Source organism: Diadema antillarum, unplaced genomic scaffold, assembly GCF_040938485.1.
Source record: "Diadema antillarum isolate AM-2024a unplaced genomic scaffold, OU_Dant_1.0 scf00000104, whole genome shotgun sequence".
Taxonomy (NCBI): Eukaryota; Metazoa; Echinodermata; class Echinoidea; order Diadematoida; family Diadematidae; genus Diadema; species Diadema antillarum.
This window is the reverse complement of record NW_027270993.1, coordinates 442,260-461,868: the sequence shown is the minus strand read 5'-3', so window position 1 is coordinate 461,868 and position 19,609 is coordinate 442,260. Positions and strand designations below refer to the sequence as shown.

The following is a 19,609-nucleotide window of genomic DNA, read 5'->3' as shown; positions in this document are numbered from 1 at the left end:
TTTTGTTTTGTTTTGTTTTGTTTTTTGGCATGGCTTACAAGCTTCTCATTTGGCTTGTTCGTTCAGTTCTATTTCTAATCTTAAAACTCGGTGTATTCAAACTTGGGCAAGCTTCGATTTTTTTCACAACTGCAATGGTTTTTGTGAAGTAGTACGTTCAACCACGGAATAGATTCATTGTAGCCTGTGAAAATCGTAACAATGTGCATTTCTGCGCCTAAGCAGATTATTTTCATTGTCATATTTTTTTTCTTCGAATTACATCGTAACTTGTGATGCAGTGTACTTGATACGAGCAATGTACTCGTACAATAATGCATTCGAATCTATGGCATAATATCTGTGACTGTGGGTTTCTATGGCAACATGCACCAAGTCCGCATGGCGTATCTTAGTTGACGTAGTAAAAAGTAATGCGGGAGAAGAAAAAAAGGTCCAGGCCGACGAGAAAGGAAACACAGGGAATTAACAATCCATGATCGTAAGATCCACGTAAGTTATGACTGAAAGTATTGTTCGTGGCCGGTTAGATTGTATTCAATGACCTTGTTACTTCTTGACGCCATATATGACTTAAGGATAATTTATAAAAATAGTCATAGTCATGAGAACTCTACCTTGTAACTCTGATATAGATATTTCAATCAGAACCTCTGAATATCTTATGATTATTTACGTGTCTACTGAATTCTTTTACAGACGCTTCGAAAGTAACAGCAACACAGTTATATGCGTACACATAAAACAGGAATGTCCATTTAAATGCTGAAATTTAGAACCTGGGAAGATTCCACATAGGATAAATACAGATTGCATTGATATAAATGATCCATTCGTCATTGCACTGTCATTCATTCATTCATTCATTCATTCATTCATTCATTCATTTCTTTATTTGTCCAAATTATGTATAAAAACATGGCATGGAAAATTGGTATTGTCACACATTCATAAACACTGTCAGGAAAAGCTCAGGGAAATTCAAAGTCAGGGATGGTACAGTATTGGTGGAGATGAGAATTAAACTTTTAAGTTTTTGCAAGATACCAAGAAAACACTCATGAAATAGTACAGAGCATACCATTTTAAGAGGAATTCAAAGTTGATTTGATGAAAATCGGGTTTGGAATGACTGAAACATCCAAAAACAAAGTAAAACAAAGCGATCGCAATAAAGTGTTGGTCCCACACTTTGTTAGAATCGCTCTGTTTTGGATATCTCAGCCTTTTCAAAATCAATTTTCATCAAATAAACGTTGAATTCCTCATGAAATTACATGCTCTTTCATATTTCATAAGAGGTTTCTCATTATCTCACCAAAAAATGTTAGAAACCTGAAATTAGGTCTCAACCAAAATTATACGATCCCTTTAATCGGTGGTAACGAAAGAATTGACAAAAATCTGAGCACGTAATACAGGCGAACATATTTTACTGAGATAGTTGGTAAGTTATGGTCATTACACCAAGTCCTCATAGAGCAGCTGAAAAAAAAACCTCGTTGATTGCAATTACATATATATTCCAGATAGATTCACAGAAAACCACTGATTCTGAATAAAATTTGCAAGATAACATTCAAAACATATGCTTCTTACTTCAAGGCTCTCGACCTGGCATGACATTTTATAATTTCAGTCCCTAAAATAACCCAGACGCAAAAAACAACAACAAACAAACAAACAAACAAACAAACAAACCCGATAACAACACAAAACAGAAACAGAAATTCTCAACCGCCCAATATTGTTTCTATCTCATATCCTATTATGACTTTTATATTGCAGCACACTCGTAGGGCTGGCTTATTCAATATCATTATGCATAATTAATGATGCACATGCTTGAGCGGGTAGGTGGGAATTTGATGCACGAGTTAAATCCAAGATTGTTTATAAAGAATTCATGAATTAGTAATATCGATAAAAATCACGTTTGCATATTGATGACGTCGTCGGGTGATGTTCGTTAATCAGAAAGTTCGTCAATCCGAAAATGAAATAAGGTTCGTTGTTCCCAAGGTTCTTTATTCCCAAATACACCAAAATCCGCATACATGTATATAGATGTTCGTTAATCCAAATATTAATTTTTGTGGCGTTGTTCCGAAGGTTCGTAATTTCGAAATTGAAATAAGTTACCATATGACGAAAGTTCATCGTTTCGTAAATCCGAAAATGAATTAAGGTTTGTAAAAAAAAAGTGCGTACTAACAAACCTTTGGAATTACGAACCTTGTTTCGTTTTCGGATTCAACCTGCGGAATGATTTTTTTTTCTCCGATGAAAGGATCTTCTTAATAACGAACCTTATTCCATTTTTGGAATTACGAACCTTTGGAATAATGCCCCTTCGGAATAGCGAACCTTCTGACCAATGGATTTCCGAAATAACGAACTGTAACTGACGTCATCACCTTACTAAACTCCCCTTCTTAAGACGAAATTGCGAACAATAAGGGGTAGGCCTATCCTTTGCATCAGATGATATTGAAGGGCAAAACATGATTTGATCACTATTTGCAAAAACAAACAAACAAACAAGCGAACAAAACAAATTGTACGGTTGTGACGACATCATCTCCTCTTCTTACACACATGTGGAGTTGCACCAATATCACTATTCTCTGAAGATATATGTTTAAACTTAAGAATTCCGTAACCTTTATGTTTGATATCCAATTTGCCGAAATCCGTATTATTCTAATTGTGTGAATTTATCTTAACTGTCAAAGTCAACCCTAACACTATATGTGGAACTGCACTTTTACTGTGAAATGTTTTAAGCCCACAGGCGCAGCTGAGTAGTTATCATCAGGCTGTTTCCAAAGTGTCTAATTTCATTCGAATCCGCCGGTTCACGAAGCAATACTAGATGGTGAAATCAAACCCATTATGTCATCGTGCGTCTTGTAACACTGAACAGTACCCAAAGTTACCGGAAGAACTTTACCGACACATTAATTGCAATGCATAAATTTACCAGAAGGAATTTACGGACGCATGTCATCATAATAATAATCAACGATCATGGGCATTTAATTGGAAAAGATACTCTAAGCATTGCAATCTGCCATTCAAGATTGCAAATTTTCCTCGGCCACTTTCTATAGATAATAACTAAAATGCTCGCAGCTGAAGTTGCCTTCTATTCAATAATAGGGAGCTTTTAAATTTCGCAACGCGGACCTTCAGAAGGTAAAAAAAACTTCTGCGCATGCTCAAAATTGCTTATAAAAAATCGACCTCGCGTGGTCCGAGTTAGGTTCAGGTTTGGTTCTTGGCCATTTTTGCGTCCGCACAAATCACGACGCAGAAAGCTACTTGACTCACCGATCATCTATATGGGGGCGCCATTTTACTTTGTAGAGGTTGCGCCTTTGCGTGATCTCAAGCTACTTGCAACATGATGCAGGGAGAGAGGAAAACGGCCAACGTGAATAGTCGTCTAAACGTCCGCGTCGCAAATCTGAAGCTCGCTCTGATGGAGAAACGCAATCATTGTCTTAAAGGGTTCGGGGCGTTTATCACGAGGCCCCAAATTCATGAGATAAAGAGAGTGAAGTTGCATTAGAAAGTTAGAATTTGAGTTTTTGGTCTGCTTGGTTGTTTGTTTCTTTATGTTTTCGAAGCAATGTTATATCTGTTCTCTTGAATTAATCCCACACGTAGAGTAATAAGTCATATAACTGACAAGGTGTCAAAAGTTTTATGGTGATACCTGAAAGGGCATCATAGATTAACCAGGCATTTTAGATGATGTATGTAAGATTGTGAGGATGAAATGTGTGTCTGGACATGAGTAAAATAGAGTGTTAAAATGATAGGGTGCAATAGTGTACAAAGACAAATGAAATATAACTGTTGATATCGACTGGTTTTAATAAAGAAAATACTGAATCTATCACCTCTTTGCTCGCGTACCTGACTCGTTATTTCATTTTATTCTGGTATAGGTTGACATGAAGAATTGGTGTCTGAACAGAGCAAGTTCACAAATGTTGAATATTTGAACTAAGTTTGTTCACAAGCAGTCATAATTTTTTTTTTCAAATTCATGATTTTCTTCCGTCGAGATGTTTTCATTGCAACTGATTGACAAATTGCCCTACATCGACGTAAATAAGCACTGAATTGATCAGTGTTTTATTTACACTGTGCTTATTTACGTCGATGTAGGGCAATTTGTCAATCAGTTGCAATGAAAACATATCGACGGAAGAAAATCAGGAATTTAAATAACAAAGCAGTACCCGCTGCATGCTATAAGGGTTAGAACCAACACTTGCTTTCGGGCGAAAGCTCGGTGGTCTAGTGGAGATGACGCCTGTCCGGTGATCAGGAGGTCGTAGGTTCAAATCCTGCTCGAGTATGTACGCCCATGATTTTTTATCATGGCTACTACTCAAACACTGGTCAATTCAGTGCTTATTTACGTCGATGTAGGGCAATTTGTCAATCAGTTGCAATGAAAACATCTCGACGGAAGAAAATCATGAATTTAAATAACAAAGCAGTACCCGCTGCATGCTATAAGGGTTAGAACCAACACTTGCTTTCGGGCGAAAGCTCGGTGGTCTAGTGGAGATGACGCCTGTCCGGTGATCAGGAGGTCGTAGGTTCAAATCCTGCTCGAGTATGTACGCCCATGATTTTTTATCATGGCTACTACTAAAACACTGATCAATTCAGTGCTTATTTACGTCGATGTAGGGCAATTTGTCAATCAGTTGCAGTCATAATTTCTTCTTTGTTCTTATCTATCATCCGACCAGATGCGCTGTTGTGTTCTATTACATTTTGTTTTTGTTTTTTGTTTTGTTTTTTGTTTGTAGGTAATGGCGATTCACGAAACTTAACTAATTTCATAAAAACAAATAACTTTTAATTCCTGAGCCATGAAATACCTTTATCTTGATCCATAAATACCCCATTAAATATGAAGTCGAGATGATTTTCATAATTTCACATCATGTAGTACGTATATGGACAGCTCCATCTATAGATTTGTGGTATCTATTGTGAACCTTGAGCAGAGACACCAATACTCTGAAAAGCCCAAAACAAATTACACTGAACAAGGATGATGACATAGGGGGCTCACATATTTCAGAAATGTAGCGGTGTAATTCGATTACAATACGGCTTGTTATTTGTAGAATTTATGCGTGCTTTCTTTTGTTCTGCTTCCTTGAGCCCTCATTCATGCATTTTTATGGTGAAGCTGCCATGTCATCATCCTTGTTCATTGTGATTTGTTATAAATTTCGAAAACATTCTTATTCCTCATCCCAATCACTATAAACTTTGAAACTCTGTACACCATACCCAGTATAACCATACCCAGTATAAGTAGTTTATAGTTGTTCAAACGTAAAAGTCAGAACATGGTCATCCGGAGTTCTCCTTAAACACGTCATGATTTTAGACAGTTGTGTTACTTTATTCTTTACTTCATTTTAATCGAGCTATTATACGTAGCAGGAATAAGTAGTACTGTCAAGAAGTGTATACAATTTGTGAGCTGCATAGAAAGAAACTAAAGTGCATATGTTTTCATATACAGGCATTTTCTCAGGGTTTGACTTTTTATTTAATTCATGCTACCCCAGCAGAGGTTTGCACTGCGGATCATTCTCTGTATAATATTCCCGACTTTTGACTTTTGTTTTGAATTCGATGAAAACCACGTGTTTACCACTGACAGTCCCCACAAATTCGACATTCAAATGTACACTATACAGGATCATATTTACTGGTTTGTTTGTTTGTTTGCTTTGCTTTGCATGTCCCAAGAGGTGGGATAGGGTCATTTTTTATGCGCAATGCCGGTCGGGCTTGAGACGTGGGGGTTTCTGGGGTGGCACCCTGAGACAGAACGAGAACATCTGGGTTTTAGTGTGAGTGCATAATGTGTTTTTTTTTTCCTTCATTATGAAATTTAGCATCTTTCATACAAAATGTAACTATATAGCTCGTGTGTGTGTGTGTGTGTGTGTGTGTGTGCATGTGTGTGTGTGTGTGTGTGTGACAGTGTGTGTGTGTGTGTGTGTGTGTGTGTGTGTGTGTTAAGCACCTCATGCATCACCCCTCCCCCCTCCTCAGTCATCGCCCCACTATGATCTGTGTCACCTGTGATACTTTTTACATTTTGCTTTCTGAAAGGTGAAGATTCTGGGAGAATTTCGCGTTGAGGAGTGTTTGATGTCAGGCTGTTCAGATACAGAACATTAAATCGGACAAGACAAATCGACAACAAAAAATAGAATTAGAAATATGAGATGTTCAAACCCCGAGGCATGCGTATACTCTTGCACCCTATTGACGTATACGATCTCGTCATCACTCGAGTACGGCTCTTGTACACTCAGCAAAAAAAGAAAATAAACACTTTTTCGAGGTCATATTTTTCATAGAAGATTTTTATGAAAATCAATGTATTGTATACCATATTGAAGGGAATTAATTGGCTATTAAGCTAATAGGTTAATTAAAAAGAAAACTTTACGCATGAGTGAGCACATTCGTTTTTGTCCTCCAAGGCACAAAATTAAAAATTGCAAAAATTGACATGTTCTCTTTCATTTGCAATAACATTTACAACAAAAGACCAATTTAACACAATGAGAGACATGAATTAAAAAGCAAAAAATAAGTTTTCGTTCTCTTTATCTCTTTATAACCTCTAAGAAAATCAAAGTGGGAAACTAAAGGGGAAAAATAAAAATTTTCTGTCAAGTCAAACTCCAAATGGCATACAGAATAATAAGCATTAAGATGATTAAATCAGCAGAATTTCTTTATTTCTTTCTTTTAATCTAGTGATTTAAGAATCCATGTGACAATTTCAAAAACCAAACATTATTTACAATTTCCTAATTTGAAAAAAAGCTCAAATTTGTACCATTTTTGTTAATTATTATTTCTTTTCTTATTTCATTTGAATTTTGATTTGACATAGGATGCTTTATTTTCCTCCATTATTTTTAGCCTTCATTGATCTTTTGGGCTTTAAAGATACCACAGAGATGAAAGGTTTAGTTTTTCAGCTTAATTCATGTTTCTTTTTGTGTGAAATTTGTTGTTTGTTCTTATCGTTCTATGGAAGAGCACATACGCATGAATGACAACTTGTTCAGTTTTGCAATTTTTACTTTTGTGTCCTGGAAAAGAAAAACAATGGTGTTCACTCATGCGTAAAGTTTCCCTTTACGTTGACCTGCCAGGTTGATAGCCAATTAAATTACCTTCAATATGGTATATAATACATTAGCTTTCAGCCAAATATTCTATGAGAAATCTGAACTTGAAAAAGCGTTTACTTTTTTTTTTGCTGAGTGTATAATTTGCAATGTTATTACTCAGTCCTTGACCTGTTGTTGTTGTTCTGCCCACGTATTCAGCCACTATTATTCGGCCCACATATTGGAGTAATCAGTGATCATCTCAATATGAATCATTGAGATCCTTTGCGTGGAAATGAATTAACTGGAAGGCATGAAATCCACTGGATCTGTTTAAGAACTCGGCTGCATTACTCAACATCAGCTTTGACACAAAACATTACCAAACCTTCAACCGGAAGATTATGACCTAAACGTTTCGGACTTCTCTTAAGTCTGGATAACATAAACGATTTATGTATCTCAATAGGACAGTTCAGTTTGTTTATCTGTATTTTGTATTTACTGTAGAGTGTTCTAAAGTTTGGTTACGTTTACATTAAACTCCTGTTTCTGTGCAGCGTTGTGGTAGGTTGTGTTTACCATACTGAGAGAATAAAACAATGAAACCCGAATGAGAGGCACGAAACTACATTAATTTTGGCGGAAGAGAACTGATTTTTTTTTTATAGTATTTATCGTTCTGTCTGTCTGAAATTACCCATTGTAACCTTCATGAACTCGCATCTGACGCAGCATATAATAAAATTGGTTGGACCTATAAATAAACGTCTAGACTTGCGATATGCGGTTGAAAGTACGTGGGGGTCACTATACGATGCAATGGGCCTGTATACCTTGAGAGCTTACATCCCGAAGCAAGCCTGACGCAACAGACCCTTGTAGTAAAGAAGATAGACAGATACTAGTAGATAAATAGATAGATAAATAGGTAGATAAATAGATAGATAGTTAGATGTTGGATAGATAGATAAATAGAATAGATAGATAGATAGATAGACAGACAGATAAATATATAGCTGGATGAAGAGACAGAAAGATTGATAAATATTAGAAAGTATACCAACCAAACAACAAATGAAGGAAGAAAGGAGAATTAGTAAGCACCAAAATTACAACGTTAATAGGTCGTCAGAGATGCCCACTTCTTCCCAGCATCGCTGTCAGTTATGGCATTATGATTGTTATTGTGACATTAGCTTGACTTTCCAAGAAATGAAATCACAAGAATTCATCATGGTATATTATGATTCATTAATGTTGACCTTGTATCTATCGAATGGTCCTTCCCAAGCTTTAGCACACAAACATATCATCAGCTACAGACTGAGGACAAAATAATCTTGAATGAGAACTTGTTGGTTGAGTTTGGAAAGGTTCCCCATTTTGAGACTCTATGGGCTTTTCTTCGATTTTAGAGGGCACTCGTTTCTGTTTTCAAAGATGCAAAAGTTACGAGCATTCTAGTTTCAAGAGAGAAAAATGTTTTCTAATGTTTCTCTGAAGGAACCTGCAGTAAAACAGAATAAGACTGACACACTTAATCTTACATAAATTTCAGAATTTAAGTGTAACGAGTTGGTGAGTTAATTCATAACGAGTTAGTTCATCATTCCGTAGGCGCGTTAATCCAAAAAATGAAAGAAGGTTCGTTAGTCCGAAGGTTCGTTTAAATATTCCGAAAAATGAAAAAAAAAGGGGGGGGGGGTGGTTCGTTATTGGTAAGGTCCGTTGCTCCGAACATGAAGTATAAAGGTTCGTTATTCCAAAAGTTTGTTAATACGAGGACGAAAAAAAAAATCATTATTATGAAGGTTAGTTAATACGAAAACGAACTATGGTTCATAATTCGTTAACTCGTGAAATTCATTAATGCATTAAGACGCACTTTTTTTTTTTCAACTTTTGCACTATTGAACCTTTGGAATAATGAACCTTTTTTCATTTTCGGAATAACGAATCTTACTTTATTTTCGCTTTAACTAGCCTTTTTTCATTTTCGGATTAACGAACCTTTGGAATAACGAAATCACCCCTATTTGGGGTTGGGTGATTTTTTTTCTTCTTCTTCTTTGAACACAAGATACAGAGCGTATTTGCAGTGATGTGTGACCTGTAGTGCGAAGAGTAAAAATCCATTGGATAATAATTACAATGTTTATCAACGCTGGTGGCGCTACGCTGCTTTCCATACCTGTCTACCTTGACATCAGACTGAGCTCCCTGAACGTACCATGATGTACTACTGTAAGGACCTCGCTTCTCGAGTACACTATAGTTAAAGTTATCATTTCAAATAAATGTTTGTTCATGTGACTTATTGTGTAAACAGAAGTTCAATGAACCATGTGGGATTTATCATAGAAGCGTGGATTTAAAATTTCTCCTCGATTTTTTTTTTTCTGACAGTGCTCAGTGGGGACACCGATAAAGGCTTGGCAGGGATCTAATACATACACACCATAAAACAAACAGAGACTTGGCAAACAATATTTCAAATTTATTTTAAGAAGCTACCGTAGTATCAGATTGTGGGATTTTCCCAAAGCAGATGAACTGTTTAAATCATCAGTAGCAAAAGGGAAGCTACTGATCTATTTAAAAAAAAAAGATAGATGAAAAAATATTCGTTAACTGTTATTCCCAAATCAGCTGCAATCACCCACAATGTGTGCATAACTCTTTCAATTCGTGTTTGTTTTGCCTTTCTTTTTTTCTCTTTTTTTTTAGCAGATTAACACTCAAACCCACAGAATGGCAGTTCTCATTGAGTTAACCAAGGTTATGATATGATCGTTGAAAGAAGTTTGCTGGGAGTGTAAACATAAATACAACAAAACAAGCACAAACAAATCAATGAAAGTCACACAGTATTGTATCATAAAATTTATCCAAACAAAACCGCTGGAGTGTCGCTCGTCGGCAATACCACATTATCATCGCTGTCCTGGTCTACTTGATGAACAACTGTACACTATGCCAAAAACGCCCATTATCAGCCGTGTGTTTTTTGTGATTCTGTTTGTTTTGTTTTGTTTTGTTTTGTTTGGGTATCTTTTTTTCCAAAACTTCACATCTTTTGGTTCTCTCGTAGGAAAAAAAAGACAAAACAGAAAACAAAGAAACGGACAGATACACTTATAAGTACATCAGCAACACACACTCGAAAACGATTTACCCTATGTGAGCAGACAAACACACAAACACATTCAATTACACACACACAGACACAGACACACAGACACACACAGACACACACAGACAAACACACACAGACACACAGACAGACAGACAGACAGACAGACACAGACACACAGACACACACACACACACACACACACACACACACACACACACACACACACACACACACACACACACATACACACACACACACACACACACTGTGGACTTTACTGTGACACGACATTTGCTTTGTTTCAGTTACTCCGGTCTCCCGGTATACAGTTCTCTCTGTATAGACTGATCCAGCATGCGAATGTGGACAGGCAGAAATCGTGGTGTAATGGTCGTTATTCCGAGGATTCGTTATTCCGAAACACACCAATATTCCCCATACCTATAGAGGTTCATTAATTCGAAAATGAAACAAGGTTCGTTATTCCGAAGGTTCTTTGTTCCCGAAACACACAATTTCCCTTCATGTATAATACTTGAGATTCATTTATCTGAAACTGAAAAGGGGTTCGTTAATGCGAACATTTTGTGGCGTTATTCCATAGGTTCGTGATTCCGAAGGTTAGTCAATCCGATAATCATGAAATAGAGTTCGTTTATCCGAAGGTGCGTTTTTCCGAAACATACATATTTCCGAAGGTTTGTTAATCCGAAAACGAAATTAGGTTCGTTATTCCGAAAATTGAATAATCTGTGGCGAAAAATGACTCATCTTGATGATGACGTAGAAAAGGCTGAAGGGTGGCATTATACGGGGGAGGAGGAGAAAATACCCTTTTCTCTTTTTTTTCTTTTCATCACACGATTGCAAATTACCATTTCATTCAAGTTCGGCAATCAGTATGTATTGTGTGTGTTTGTGTGTGTGTTTAAATTCTTTCCCGTGTGTGTGCGTGTGTGTGTGTGCGTGTTTTCATTCAGTCTTCACTGCGTCATAATCTACCATTTTTTTCTTAACTACAACACCACATTTAGTCACTATCAAGTTTATTTCATTTTCGGAATTACGAACCTTACCTAATCGATCGGATTAAGGAACCTTATTTCAATTTCGGATGACAATTTCGGATGAACGAACCTTGTTTCATTTTCGGATTAACGAATCTTATGTTATTTTCGGATCAACGAGCCATCGGAATAAGGAACGTTATTTCACTTTCAGATTTTATTACTTACGGAATAACGAACATTAATATACACTCAGAAAAAAAAAAGTTTAGATTTCTCGTAGAATATTTAGCTGAAAGGTAATGTATTATATACCATATTGAAGGTAATTTAGTTGGCTATCAACCTGGTAGGTCAACAAAAAGGGAAACTTTATGCATCAGTGAACACCATTGTTTTTCTCTTTCAGGGCACAAAAGTAAAAATTGCAAAACTAAACAAGTTGTCATTCATGCGTATGTGCTCTTCCATAGAACAATAAGAACAAACAACAAATTTCACACAAAAAGAAACATGAATTAAGTTACAAAAATAAACTTTTGATTTCTATTATATCTTTAAAGCCCAAAATATCAATGAAGGCTAAAAATAATGGAGGAAGATAAAGTATCATACGTGAAATCTGAAGTCAAATGAAATAAGAGAAGTAATAATTGGCAAAAATGGTAGAAATTTGAGGGTTTTTTTCAAATTAGGAAATTGTAAATAATGTTTGCTTCTTTAAAACGAATTGTTACATGGATTCTTAAATCACTAGATTTAAAGAAATAAATAAAGAAATTCAGCTCATTTAATCATCTTTATGCTTATTATTCCCTATGTCATTTGAAGTTTGACTTGACAGAAAATTCTTATTTTTTCCCTTTAGTTTCCCACTTTATTTATCTTAGAGGTTATAAAGAGATAAAGAGAACAAAAACTTATTTTTCCTATTTCATTCATGTCTCTCATTGTGTTAAACTGGTCTTTTGTTGTCAATGTTATCGTGAAGGACATTTGCAAATGAAAGAGAACATGCCAATTTTTGCAATTTTTAATTTTGTGCATTGGGGGACAAAAAACGAATGTGCTCACTCATGCGTAAAGTTTTCTTTTGATTAACCTATTAGCTTAATAGCCAATTAAATTACCTTTAATATGGTATATAATACATTGATTTTCATAAAAATCTTCTATGAAAAATATGACCTCGAAAAAGTGTTTACTCTCTTTTTATGCTGAGTGTATTATTCATGTTCGGATTAATGAACCATCCTGGGAACGAACCCTATTTAATTTTCGGATTAACGAGTCTTCGGAATAACCAACCTTCGGCATAAAGCTTCGGAATAACAGACTGTAACTGCAGAGGCCATGCCAGGAAGGGATCTTACTGTGGTTGGTCGGGGGGAGGGGGGGGGGGGGTGACAGAGGGAGAGAAAACAGTAAAAGGAAAAGAAATAATTATCATAAAAAGATAAACGTAAAAAACAACATAGGGAGGTAGAAAGCAACAGATAATAGAAGATAAAAGGTATGACAAAGGAAATACAAAACAGAAAAACAAAGGATAACACAAATAAAGACAGATTTAAAAGGAAGACTAACATTAGTAAAACATTATTGAAGAGAGACATAACGAAAGATGAAAAGGGAAATTGATAAAAGCTTTAATACCCCCAAAAAAACATTATAGAAAGAAAGCAGCAAAACAAAGAACAAAATTAGAAAGGATAGCAAAATAAACCGCAGAGAATAACATAAAAGGATAGACGATAAAAGGTAAACAAAGATTAACCGAAAGAAGGATAAAAAAGGAACTTGATAATGTGGATTAATATCTCCCAAACAGTTACCGTATATATCAAAGGTCCATTTTCATGACTGTCGCATTCCCCCCGCCACAAATCCTGGCTATGGGTCCGTCAAAAGGCCGCGGGGCATATTCCTTATTCTGCTATAAGTGCTGTTATGCTAAATCATCATTCTTGATTATTAGAACTCATTATGTCAAAGTTTTGAAAGTATTTTAGGGGGGGGGGGTATTTTTAGTTTCATCACAAGCTTGCGAGACCACGCAGATGAAATTAAAATCCACATGCCAATGTATCATTAGATTTTCTGTACAGAGATAATATCTGGGGATCTCATAGGACATTATCGCATTCTTTTCTTAAAAAGGAAATTATACTTCTTCTAAAAGCTCTTTCACAACGAGGCAAAACGTTTGCGACAGATGGAGGAGAATAATATATGTTACTCATATGTTTGGAAGATCATGAGTTGTTAGATTCATTAATTACTGTACCTTTATCTCTCCTTGATGCGTTGCCATGTGAGGGTATCTCCGTTCCTCTCCCTCATTTTCCTCCTCCACCTTCTCCTCCTCCTCCTCCTCCTTCGACTCTTCCCTACCATTCTCTCAGTCTTCTCTTTTCTCTAATGGTTAATGTTCGCTATTCCGAAGATTCGATAGTCCAAAAATGAGGTAAGGGTCGTTATTTCGAAGGTTTGTCTTCCGAAGAACACATATTCCGTATACCTACAGTGTATGTTCCTAAATCTAAATTAAAAAAAAAAAGGTTCGTTAATTTGAACATTGATTTGTTCCGTTATTCCGAAGGTTCGAATAATTCTGAAAATGAAATGAAGGTTATTCATTCCGAAGGTTCGTTATTCCGAAAATGAAATAAGGCTCGTTATCCCGAAATTTTGCTAATACTGAACATTAATTTGTGGCGTTATTCCTAAGGTTCGTTATTCCGAAGGAAAAATAAAGTTCTTTATTCAGATTCGTTACTCTGAAAATGAAATAGGGCTCGTTATTCCGAAAGTTCGTTAATCCGGAAACAAAAAAAAGGGTCGTTATTCCGAAGGTTTGTTGATGCCGAAACTAGGTAAGGTTCGTTAATCCGCAAATTGAAAAGAGTCAAAGCGCATATAAACGAACCTTCAGAATTGCGGACCTTAGTTTAATATATCTCGTTGCGATAAACCTTTTGGCAGAAGGATTAAAACCCATCACCACAATATTATTATCTCAAAAATTAATACAAAATAAAAATTTTATATTGATTCTGGACAGAACATACCGCCATCGAAAACTAATATAAAGATCTTTTGAACTTTGCACTGGCTTCGCTTTGATCAAAGTGCTAAAGATGAATTTAAAGTATAATTATTTCGTTCTAATAATATCTTGAACACTGGCAGGGTCTTTACAGCACTGTTGGTTCTTTTAAAAATGCTTTCATGATACTTACGATTATTCTTGATGTTACTCAATCGTATACTTTTTTTTCTTTTATCATACCAGTCTGTTTCTTTTATCTATCAACTCTTGTTCTCGTTATGTTTCTTTTATCTTGAAAAAACGAATGATTTTCGAGAGCTTTAAGTTTCATCTATATAGTTTACTTAATTTCTTTTGTTTACTTAATTTTGCTATTAATTTTTGTATTCATATTCTTATTCATTTTCCCTTTGTCTGGGGTTTTCATCCTTCCTTTTTATGTCCTTTTCCCTTTTCTCTCTTCTTCTTCTTCTTCTCTTTGCGATTCAAGTCACTGGTATTTTAAGAAAGGCGAACGCGTCAGTTGTGAAAATCTCAGTTGGAATTTTGTTGTAGGACAAAAACAAAACAAAACAAAACAAACAAACAAACAAACAAACAAACAAACAAACAAACAAACCCAAACCAGGACCCTTATTGCATAAAAGTTAATAACAAAAAGTCAGAAAATCAAGCATAAGATTAGTCTTTGTCTGAAAACTCGATTCTGATTGGCTGATACCTGACTAACACTCTTGATTTTCGGTCTTATGTTTGATTTCATCTTTGTATGTAACAGTGCTCTGGATGATTTTCACATACTAGTGGATGCAAAGCCTCTTCATTTTGTATTTCTTCGCCGGGTGGCACGACCTAGTTGCTCTTGCGACAATGTATATTGCTCTTTTTTTTCACGAAGGTTGTGATAGGGTTGTAGTTTCAGTTTTTTAATTTTAGTGTGCAATGCATGTAATATCAGGACAGAAGGCCGAATTATACCATTCTCTGGCAATTTTCCCCATCAAATGGTGAAGCAGCACTGGATGTGTACAGAAAATCAGCTGATGAAAATATTCTGTCATTTTTCCTCTTCAACGATAAGGAGATACCGCAGATATGACAAAGTGGCGACACCCGCAGGGCGCAGTGAGTTGGTTGATTGACGCCTGTAATCTTTCCCGATGTATAGGAATTCGCATACAACGTACTTCATAATAATGCAGATGTATAGCACGCCGCCGTGCGCGTGCGCTGGTCTGTATGTACGTCTGTATGAATACCCTGCCTGATGGTTATGGTACGTGTACACTGCATACGGCTCGTGATACCGTGCATCACTTCCTAGTTTTCGACTCGCGATTGAATGACCCGAGTAGAGTGACTCTGTGCATAAACTTTGTGTGGAGAAGATTGCGATAGATTATAAACCTAGTAATTTCCGCTTTCATGTGCCAGAACCCTGTCGTGGATAGCATAAATGGCGGTGGCATAGTGTGGCATCATGTGGCAACCTGTGCAGGGCAAGGGCCGGATGACTGGCGTTGGTGAGTTTATTCATAGAAACTAATAACTTAGTAAGTTTAGGGGTCTACATTATTTAGCCACCGCTTGATCATAATCAAGCAGTGTCGCCTGACTGTGGTGACTCCCGAGTGTGACGGACCGTCATACAATTGTGTACAAATGGAGCGACGGTTCTGTTAACGCTACAACATTATTCCACGACATTTGCTCCTGAGACAATAGCTCCAATGAAATATACGCTAAGCCAAGCATGAATTCTGCCCACAAACATAACCCTATCCTCAAATCAAACTAAACCTAAAAACCCTATCACAACCCTAACCCTAACAACCCTAACCGTGAAGTCCTTGGAGAAAATAGATAAGACCGGAGCAATTATTGCAGGCGTAAATGTAGTGTCATCCACAACTTACACTTACATTATACAGGCAATAGGACTTTAAAGGCCGGAGTAGATTGTTTTAAGGGAGATCTGTGTTCTTTTGTGTTTACATTGCATTTGGCACATAATAGACATCCAATTCTTGCAAGTGCAATGTCCCATAGCCAATAGGGTCGGCAGTATAAGGAGTTCATAGTATTTACTCATTTAGTCTCCCGGGGTCAGATGATGATTTCACATTGCAGGGGCAAATCCAGAATAATTGTTCTTTTTCTTTTTTTATATTTCTCCTTCAAAATAGGTCTACAATTTTCTCTTTTTTTAGGCCCATTTCTATAGTTGAATCAAATCTTTTTATTTTCTTTTTGGCCAACATTGCGGCCTACTGCACTGGTTGAGAAGCATGGGTCCAGACAATCTTCATGAAGATTCAGGAAGTACAATGTACATTGTAATAGATATCATGCAGTAAAATGATCTTATTCAAAACTAAAATGCAACGTTTAGACCTACAATTAAAAAAAAAAGTCCTTGAAATCAGTGTAATCAGAGTCATCCAGGAGATTTTCAAAGTGAAAGAGTACTGACTAATGCAAGACATCAATGATTCAACCACAAGGCTTGTTACAGGCTTTATTATGCCAGGCATTGTGCCGAGCTTGAAGTCCAATAAGCCCTTAAAGCAGCTCATTGACAAAGAATTGTCACATCTGCAGGAAATCAGTGTGAATAAAAAAACTTCTTACTAAAATATTTGCATCATGAGTTGAATGTACTGTATAACAGAGTTCAAATTGCTCCTTCGTGAAAGGTCTGCAGTGACATGAATGCATTTTTGATATTTTCTTCAGAGTACTTTAATAAAGAAAATATGGATAAAGAGAATGCAAGAAGAGTAACCCCCATCTATTTGCAAAACAAGTATTACAAGATTGAAATGGATGTAGGCACGCTTACAAACAATGCATTGTACAAATGTGTACTCATCATATGACATGCTAAAGACAACCATTATGAGGTACCCATCCAATGTCAAATGAGCAAAAATGTATTGCTGACTTCTGCTCAAAATGTTTCACTGGCCTGTTGCTTTTGTTTCATGTGTGCATACATTGTAAGTGTTTGTTCAACTTAGTCCATTTTGAATAAACTATTCCTACGAGAAAAAGTTGTAATATTAATTGAAGTCAGAGCAACTGGGTAGCAAAATTAAATGACATCAACCCAACAGAATTCAGAGAGGCTGCACTCCAACATATCATCATAATGCAGCCTTCTTCTGGTTCCAGTGTCCTGTAAGGAGCCAACCTTATTTTTACTTGCACGGGTTCAACCACTTTTATTGTAATTATGTGGGTTATGATTATGGCACCTCTGCACCCTTGTTGACACACAGCAAGGATTGTTCATCCCGGTATAGCTTCAACGCAGCTGCAGTTTTGGGATTATTTCAACAAGTAACAAGTAACATCATCAGGGAAATATGAAACATAGGAGGATGTCAACATCACTAATTCCATAAGAGCTCAAATTGACCAGTTGACCCATGCACATTCTTTTTAAAAAGTGATAGAAGAGAGTAAAAGTCTGAAGCAGCAGTGGAAAAAACAGTATATCATTCACTTTTTTAAAACCATAGACTACAATACTGTATACGCCGAATATTTCGCGAGGTTTTTATTTTCGCGAATTTCGCGAGTCGGGTCCTATTCGCGAAATTAAAGACACGCTAAAATATTGACTCCGATCGCGTGTACATTTCTCCGTTCAGTACAGGACTCCAAGATCGCGAATTTAACCACTCGCGAGACTGTCGGGAATTCCCGATTTGCAAAAATTTAGACTCGCGAAATATATGGCGTATACAGTAGTATCATAGTTCCTTCTTGAAAAATATCCATTGTTTGACGGGGAAAAAGTATACTGTACTTGGTAGCTATTTCAGAATGCATGTCATTGATAAAGAGTAATGGAAAATACAGTTTCCTTTTACAAAAGTTCAAGAATGTTTTGTGGGATTACTCTAGTATGACACATTTGCGTCTCGATTCCTGTGCAGTCATACACTGTATGTTCTAATGGGTGTCATGCAGACTGTCTTCAACTTCATTCTTTCTCAATACAAATCAAATCAAAATTCAAATCAAAATTTTGACTTACAGCGCAAAGCCTAATCCATTGACAAGTTGCAAAAAAAGTTTCCAAAGACTTTTAAAAATCATCTCCATACAATGAACTATGTCAGTGTGCATTTGATTTGTAAAGTAATTCTGTTCCATAAAAAAAGTAAACACATAAAAAAGAAATTGATTTATGTATAAAATTAAATTTCATGTGATTTCACCAGATAGTGAGTAACATACATGTAGACCCTATATTCTATGGCCTGACAGTATAACACTATAAAACTTGATCAAAGTTATTTATTTCTACCAGTCATGATGATTAAGTAAATGCTTACATTGTACATTGTACATGTAGTGTTTGCCATGAGAATGGTGGAGAACAAGAGCATATCTAGAGTAGGTTTTTTTTTTTTTTTTTGATTGATAAAATCTGCATATTACATTAAAAAAAAAAAGAGATAGATGTTTAGGCCTATATATATCCATAGTAGGCAGTCTCGTATGTACAGTAACACTGGTGATTTCCTTTGTACGTCCCCTGTCTCGTACTCCTACTGTACACTTCCTCCTTTTTTAGAAAAAAAAAAAACACCAAAGCTTCTTGTCGAGAGGAATTTACTGCAGGGAAGTGGCACACTGAAAATATGTGACTTCCCCCAAGTTTTGGTTTGTTTAGAAGTTATTCAATCTGTTGTGCAGAGGAGCCGCACTGTTTGTTGAGTCTCATTCTATTTGAATTTCCAACATCAGACAGTCAGATATAAAACTGTAGGACATTGATATTTAGTCTTCATGCTTTATCAATCAAATAGGTGATTATTTTGTCTTTCCCTTTCTGCACCTTTAAACATACAATAATAATAATTATCATTATTAATGATGATGATGATAATGATTAATAATAATAAGATAATAATAATAATTATTATTATTATTATTATTATTATTACTATTAATTGTGATGGTAATGATTATTATTATTATTATTATTATTATTATTATTATTAATAATAATAATAATAATAATAATAATAATAATAATAATAATGACAATAATGATAATAATAATAATGATAATAATAATAATAATAACAATAATAATAATGATAAGGGGTATTTATGATGCCTTTTACCATTCAATCTGAGTGCCCAAAGAGCATTACAAATCTCTCACACAGCATAGAAGAAAGAAAGAAATAGAGAAAAGAAAAAAAGA

The 19,609-nt window shown here is 35.8% G+C and overlaps 1 protein-coding gene across 1 annotated transcript in view; it reads left to right on the top strand.

Moving 5' to 3' along the window:
* The first annotated feature begins 15,696 nt into the window (after positions 1 to 15,696).
* LOC139719125 (dedicator of cytokinesis protein 3-like) overlaps positions 15,697 to 19,609 on the top strand; it is a 129,274-nt gene continuing 125,361 nt past the window's right edge. The window contains exon 1 of the mRNA XM_071630556.1: positions 15,697 to 15,905. Within this exon, the coding sequence (XP_071486657.1) occupies positions 15,863 to 15,905 (43 nt within the window). The 5' untranslated portion in view covers positions 15,697 to 15,862. The remainder of the gene's footprint in view (positions 15,906 to 19,609) is intronic.